Source organism: Perca fluviatilis, chromosome 2, assembly GCF_010015445.1.
Source record: "Perca fluviatilis chromosome 2, GENO_Pfluv_1.0, whole genome shotgun sequence".
In the NCBI taxonomy this organism is placed as follows: Eukaryota; Metazoa; Chordata; class Actinopteri; order Perciformes; family Percidae; genus Perca; species Perca fluviatilis.
This window is the reverse complement of record NC_053113.1, coordinates 4,756,234-4,763,733: the sequence shown is the minus strand read 5'-3', so window position 1 is coordinate 4,763,733 and position 7,500 is coordinate 4,756,234. Positions and strand designations below refer to the sequence as shown.

Genomic DNA, 7,500 nt, shown 5'->3' with positions numbered 1-7,500 from the left:
CCTGGAGTCTTGTCTCCATTAGAGGACAGAAAGATGACATTAGTCCTGGAGTCTTGTCTCCATTAGAGGGACAGAAAGAGGACATTAGTCCTGGAGTCTTGTCTCCATTAGAGGACAGAAAGGTGACATTAGTCCCTAGGTCTTTCCAATGTTCCTGTTCTCCCAGAAAGATAATGAATGACAGAGCAGGATGAGCAGAGAGCAGAAATCATTCAGTGAAGAGATTCAGACTTTATTTCCTGCTTGATAGCTTCTAGTTTCTCCAGCAGCTTCTGTTTCTGGAGATTAAAAAGTGGTCTTCCTCTCTTTCTAACATGACCCATCAGAGACCAGACCCTGCTGAACCTGAACCTGAACCCAGCTGTGTGTCCATGAAGAGTATCTGGTCCATGGAGCCACCACTACTTTAAGAAAAGACCTGTAAGGGAGAGGAGAATAGAAATGGAGGAGAGGCTACTTGAAATGGAGGAGAGAGGATTGATGGAGAGACTTGAATGGCAGAAGGAGAGAATAGCAATGGAAAGGGAAATTGAAATGTTAAGAAGAAGATTGAGGTGAGTTGTGAACATCCAGCAAACTGGAACGAGTCTCATTGGATGGAACTACGTCCCGTCTGGGTTGTTTTGTGTCAGTCTCATGCACACTCCTTCAAATAAAGAGTTTTTTGTAATTTTGTGGGAAGGAATTATAGTAGTGGATGACTGAAATGAGAATATTTTTGTAAAATGATTTCCTGTCTCACTCAAAATATCTGTTTAGACAACATTTTGAAATAAATTTTTTTTATTTTTTTTTATTTTGATTTCAAAAGATATTTTTATTGAGTTTTGGACAGAAAGTAAAGCATTATTGGCATTTGATTGTTAATAATTAGGCCTACATACACATTCATATTATTATTATATTTCATGCCGGGAGACTTTACCTGAACATCAACAAATGTGTTTTTCTATCAGGACCCAGCAGAGACCAGAGTCTCCTGAACCTGAACCTGAACCCAGCTGTGTGTCCTTCAAGAGTGACCGGTCACTGGGACGCTTTATTTACTTTAAAGGTCAACAACCCTCTGCTGAAAAGAGGTAAGCTGTTAATAATATTATAATATTGCTGAATCATGTTTTAACTTTTATGTATCCAGAGAAGTTTTGAAATGTGTTTTCAGCATCTTTCTTCTTCACATATATTTATATTCTAACATCTGAAAGTTGTCCAGTTAAACCAGTCTTCACCTCTTGACTTTAGGTAAATATTGGATCTGGTTTGGTCCAATATATTCTCTGATGTTTTAACTGTTTTGTTTCTGAATAATAAAAAGTGAATTTCCATCCCTGTTGGTCTTACTCTCTGTGTAACAGGATCCATCAAAGACCAGACTCTGCTGAACCTGAACCCAGCTGTGTGTCCTTCAAGAGTGACTGGTCACTAGATCACTTTATTAACTTTAAAGGTCAACAACCCTCTGCTGAAAAGAGGTAAACTGATAATAATAAGGTAGATAATAAGGGGTAAACTCTTAATAATATTATAACATTGCTGATTTGTGTTTCAACTTCTATGTATCCAGAGAAGTTTTAAGTTTATTTTCAGCATCTTTCTTCTTCACATATATTTATATTCTCACATCTGAAAGTTGTCCAGTTAAACCAGTCTTCAACTCTTGACTTTAGGTAAATATTGGATCTGGTTTGGTCCAATATATTCTCTGGTGTTTTAGCTTTTTATCCCAGTTTTTTGTGTAGTTTATTGAACTTCTTTGTGTTAATCTTGTTTTAGTTGCTGCTTGTATCTCCAACTGCTTTTGTTTCTGAATAATAAAAAGTGAATTTCCATCCCTGTTGGTCTTACTCTCTGTGTAACAGGATCCATCAAAGACCAGACTCTGCTGACCGACCCAGCTGTGTGTCCTTCAAGAGTGACCGGTCACATGAACGCCTCATTGACTTTAAGGTCAACAACCCTCTGCTGATAAGAGGTAAGCTGTTAATAATATTATAATATTGCTGATTTGTGTTTCAACTTCTATGTATCCAGAGAAGTTTTGAAATGTATTTTCAGCATCTTTCTTCTTCACATATATTTACATTCTCACATTAGAGTCCGGATCGGGCTGAATCTTTCTGACCAAACCCGGCCCGCGTCCGACAGGCATTAAGAAATTTGTTTCCGAGCCCGACACAGTTAAAATAAAAATTTTTCTCATACTAATGACACATTTTGTTTGTGCTTTTATACCTGTATGAAGGCATTTGGAAATGTCAACAGATGAGGTCATCACCTCACACGGGGCAACAAGCGCACGTTAATCAGCTGTTAAAATGTTCAGTGTGTTAACCTTTCCTGATGGCTTTGTTTCTGACCGTGATCAGAGAACCAGGGGGACTCGTTACCTCCAGGGTCCTCAGGGTCAGCGTTATAACAGGAATAACGTCAGGGTTAAATCCTGTTTCTGGTCAGACAATGAATGAACTTGGCTTTCAGTCTGGGGATTATTTATTTATTTACTGTGTACAAAACTTATTCCACCACGTCTGCTTCCTCTTTCTCTATCTCTCTTCTGATCACTTTACACAAACACACACACACACACACACACACACACACACACACACACACACACACACACACACACACACACACACACTCACTCACTCACACACACACACACACTGAGCTCTCTTAAAGGGGCCACAGCACCATTTTACGACAAATGCCTTATCACGCTGATGTGACCGAGCCGGACCCGAACCCGACCATCATTTCTAAAAACCTGGCCCGGCCCGTCGGGTACCGTGGGACTCGGGTCGGGTATCCATGCCTTATCTCACATCTGAAAGCTGTCCAGTGAGACCAGTCTTCAACTGTAGATCTCATTTTTTTAATATTGGTACTAGTTTGGTCCAGTATCATCTGGTGTTTCAGCCCCATTAAAAAGCATTTTAAATCTCCCATAGCCATAGGGTAAATGTTCTGGGAATACCAGGGGGATGGTTGGGATGTATGTGCCTCAGAGTGCCCCTTCCAGGGTAACTTCATCTGCACATCCCCCTGGAGAACCAGCAACCCTTGGTAAGTGTTTGTGTCACCTGGGTCAGGACACTATTTGCCATGAGAAGACTTCTGCCATTTGAGTCTGGAGACTTGAGTTTTTATTCTGCGTTTAGACGAGCGTTTTGGCGGGAAAACTGCGTCTCTATGGTGACACAAAGGTTTGGGAAATGTGATCCACCAAGTCTGGGAAGATCCTTCCTTCTACTTCTCACCCTCTCCTCCTCCTCTCTCCCTCTCCTCCTCCTCTCTCCATCTCCTCCTCCTTTCAATGGGAAATCCTTTCTCCCCCTCCTCCTCCTCCTCCATCCCTCTCCTCCTCCTCTCTCTTTTCTCCTCCTCACTCCCTCTCCTCCTCCTCTCTAATCAACACTTTAAGTCACATTAAATTACCTTGTGTTTGTCTCTGTGTGGACAGACATGATGTGAGCTAATTCTTCCTGATTCCTCCACAGAGTGGACCAGGAGATCTCAGAGGTTCCCAGTGGTCAGTCTGCCCAGCAGCATCAAACACACCTGGACTCCATATTTATGGTCTGTACATGTACAACAACTACTTTTACATCTATTCTGTTCACAATCATCTCCATGCTGCACTTTTCAGACCAGTGGATTGTCAGTCTGTCCAACAAGTATATGATGTTTGCGTCCATTATTTCAGTTTGATTGTGTCATTCATATAATCTTCTGTTCCAGCTGCTGGAGGAGAACATCAGCACTTTTGTGAAGAACGAGTTGAAGAAGATCCAGAAGGTTCTGAATCCAGATTACCCAGAATGCTTAGAGAGTCAGAGGGAGGATGAGGATGAAGAGCAGAGGAGCAGCAGAGAGGCATTTCTGAAGATCACACTGCACTTCCTGAGGAGAATGAAGCAGGACGAGCTGGCTGACCGTCTGCAGCGCAGTAAGAGGATTTCTCTAAAGATTTAACTTGCTGGACTAATGGGACGTTTACTAATGTCTCCAGAGAAGGGTCAAAATATGTTCCTGTTTTCTTTACAATATTGCTTAATGAGTTTTTTTGTTATGTATTCATTCAGGAAGTTCTGCTGGAGTTTGTAAACGTAAACTCAAATCTAACCTAAACAAGAAGTTCCAGTGTGTGTTTGAGGGGATTGCTAAAGCAGGAAACCCAACCCTTCTGAATCAGATGTTCACAGAGATCTACATCATGGAGGGAGGGACTGCAGAGGTCAATGATGAACATGAGGTCAGACAGATTGAAACAGCGTCCAGAAAACCAGACAGACCAGAAACAATAATCACATGTGAGGACATCTTTAAAGCCCCACCTGGAAGAGATGAACCAATCAGAACAGTGATGACAAAGGGAGTGGCTGGCATCGGGAAAACAGTCTTAACACAGAAGTTCACTCTGGACTGGGCTGAAGACAAAGCCAACCAGGACATCCAGTTCATATTTCCATTCACTTTCAGAGAGCTGAACGTGCTGAAAGAGAAAAAGTACAGCTTGGTGGAACTTGTTGATCACTTCTTTAGTGAAACCAAAGAAGCAGGAATCTGCAGGTTTGAAGAGTTCCAGGTTGTGTTCATCTTTGACGGTCTGGATGAGTGTCGACTTCCTCTGGACTTCCTCAAAACTAAAATCCTGACTGATGTTACAGAGTCCACCCCAGTGGGTGTGCTGCTGACAAACCTCATCAGGGGGAAACTGCTTCCCTCTGCTCGGATCTGGATAACCACACGGCCTGCAGCAGCCAATCAGATCCCTGCTGAGTGTGTTGACATGGTGACAGAGGTCAGAGGATTCACTGACCAACAGAAGGAGGAGTACTTCAGGAAGAGATACACAGATAAGGAGCAGGCCAGCAGAATCATCTCCCACATCAAGACATCACGAAGCCTCCACATCATGTGCCACATCCCAGTCTTCTGCTGGATCACTGCTACAGTTCTGGAGGACGTGTTGAAGACCAGAGAGGGAGGAGAGCTGCCTAAGACCCTGACTGAGATGTACATCCACTTCCTGGTGGTTCAGTCCAAAGTGAAGAACATCAAGTATGATGGAAAATCTGAGACGGATCATCACTGGAGTCCAGAGAGCAGGGAGATGATCAAGTCTCTGGGAAAACTGGCTTTTGAGCAGCTGCAGAAAGGCAACCTGATCTTCTATGAATCAGACCTGACAGAGTGTGGCATCGATATCAGATCAGCCTCAGTGTACTCAGGAGTGTTCACACAGATCTTTAAAGAGGAGAGAGGACTGTACCAGGACAATGTGTTCTGCTTCGTCCATCTGAGTGTTCAGGAGTTTCTGGCTGCTCTTCATGTTCATCTGACATTCATCAACTCTGGAGTCAACCTGCTGTCAGAAGAACAATCAACATCCTGGAGGTTTAAAATGTTCTGGGACAAATCAACACGTTTCTACCAGAGTGCTGTGGACAAGGCCTTACAGAGTCCAAATGGACACCTGGACTTGTTCCTCCGCTTCCTCCTGGGTCTTTCCCTGCAGACCAATCAGAATCTCCTACGAGGCCTGATGACACAGACAGGAAGTAGCTCAGAGACCAATCAGAAAACAGTTATGTACATCAAGTCGAAGATCAGTGAGGATCTGTCTGCAGAGAGGAGCATCAATCTGTTCCACTGTCTGAATGAACTGAATGATCGTTCTCTAGTGGAGCAGCTCCAACAATACATGAGTTCAGGAAGTCTCTCCAAAGATAAACTGTCTCCTGCTCAGTGGTCAGCTCTGGTCTTCATCTTACTGTCATCTGAAAACAGTCTGGACATGTTTGACCTGAAGAAATACTCTGCATCAGAGGAGGCTCTTCTGAGGCTCCTGCCAGTAGTCAAAGCCTCCAACAAAGCTCTGTAAGTGGGATTTATTCATCAATAAACACTATGCTATCTTTCAACAGGAGTTAAATATAAATAATGTGTGTCCTTCCTGTTGTCTCTTCAGACTAAATGGCTGTAATCTGTCAGAGAGAAGCTGTGAAGATCTGTCCTCAGTTCTCAGCTCCCAGTCCTCTAGTCTGAGAGAGTTGGACCTGAGTAACAACAAACTGCAAGAATCAGGAGTGAAGCTGATCTCTGTTGGACTGAAGAGTCCACACTGCACACTGGAGACGCTCAGGTCAGATCAAGAATAATAATCTTTGAAAAAAACAGTATTGAAAAATCTTTTGGAAACATTCAAAAAATGTGAATGTTTTCAAAGTATTTTATTCTGATTTAGAATCACTTCATAAATAATAAAATATGAACTGTGGCTGCGATCCACAAATAATTGATATTTTAATATTATGTGACTTAATGGACATTTTTTTATCTCTGATTATACAAGAAGAAGATCCGACTAGACAACCTGATTGGTCAGCTAGTAAAAAAGAACATACTCAAATTAGCATGACAGCACACCCTGTCGTGCCAATAATGACGTTAAATCAAACCCTCTCGTGTAATATTGCCTAATTCAGTCACGATTAATTATCATGTTTCCAACTTGTTTAGAGTAGAGCAGCAGATATTTAAACATGCTGAGATGGGATTTCATAGCCTGACGTGGTCATACTCAGATTCTAGTCAGAATATGAGTCTGAAACCGCTCCATTGGGCTGTGATTATGGGGCGTGTTCCAACCGAACCAGGAAAAAAAAATGCCTCTGCATTCATTGGATAGACCTACATCCAATCAGAGCAACGGAACTCAACTCAGCTGTCAACAGAACTCAACACTGTATATCGTCTCCATAGCAACCACTCCTTTGCACAATGTTTCGTTTCTAACTTCCGACTTTTAGACCTTTTGAAGCTGGATATATCATTTGTTCGCGTGTAAATATAAATGAATGCGTTAGTGATAGTGACATGCTAGCTACAGTGGCATTTCTAGAGATGAATCGAAAACGCGTTTTATTTCTCTGATTCACGGCTGTTCTAGCAAGCGCTCCCTCTCTTCAGTCTCTCTATGTCTCCACCATATAGCAGCTCTCTCTCTTCCCAGTCTCTCTCTATCTCTCTCCACCATATAGCGCTCTCTCTCTTCAGTCTCTCTCTCTATGTCTCTCCACCATGCTCGCGCTCTCTCTCTTCAGTCTCTCTCTATCTGGCTCCACCATATAGCAGCTCTCTCTTCAGTCTCTCTCTATGTCTCTCCACCATATAGCGGCTCTCTCTCTCTTCAGTCTCTCTCTATCTCTCTCCACCCATATAACTCTCTCTCTCTTCAGTCTCTCTGTGTCTCTCCACCATATAGCGCTCTCTCTCTTCAGTCTCTCTCTCTCGCTCCACCATATAGCAGCTCTGTAACTTGATCTCTCTCTATGTCTCTCCACCCATGGCAGCTCTCTCTCTTCAGTCTCTCTCTATCTGGCTCCACCATATAGCATCTCTCTTCAGTCTCTCTCTATGTCTCCACCATATAGCTCTCTCTCTTCAGTCTCTCTCTATGTCTCTCCACCATATAGCGTCTCTCTTCGGTCTCTC

General features: G+C 42.8%; 2 protein-coding genes across 17 annotated transcripts in view; one reads left to right on the top strand and one right to left on the bottom strand.

The window, feature by feature from the left end:
- The window catches only part of LOC120571647 (protein NLRC3-like), a 615,005-nt gene that overhangs the window by 88,842 nt on the left and 518,663 nt on the right, over positions 1-7,500 (bottom strand). The window lies entirely within an intron of this gene.
- The window catches only part of LOC120570840 (NLR family CARD domain-containing protein 3-like), a 590,579-nt gene that overhangs the window by 488,459 nt on the left and 94,620 nt on the right, over positions 1-7,500 (top strand). For 2 of the 16 annotated variants that reach the window (XM_039819571.1, XM_039819436.1), the window contains exon 1: positions 318-554. The exons of 12 other annotated variants lie outside the window; for them this stretch is intronic. In XM_039819571.1, the coding sequence (XP_039675505.1) occupies positions 442-554 (113 nt within the window). In that variant the 5' untranslated portion in view covers positions 318-441. Of the gene's footprint in view, positions 1-317; positions 555-956; positions 1,080-1,355; positions 1,473-7,500 lie in introns of those variants that run through there. 2 more of the 16 variants (XM_039819427.1, XM_039819445.1) reach the window with 2 other exon arrangements.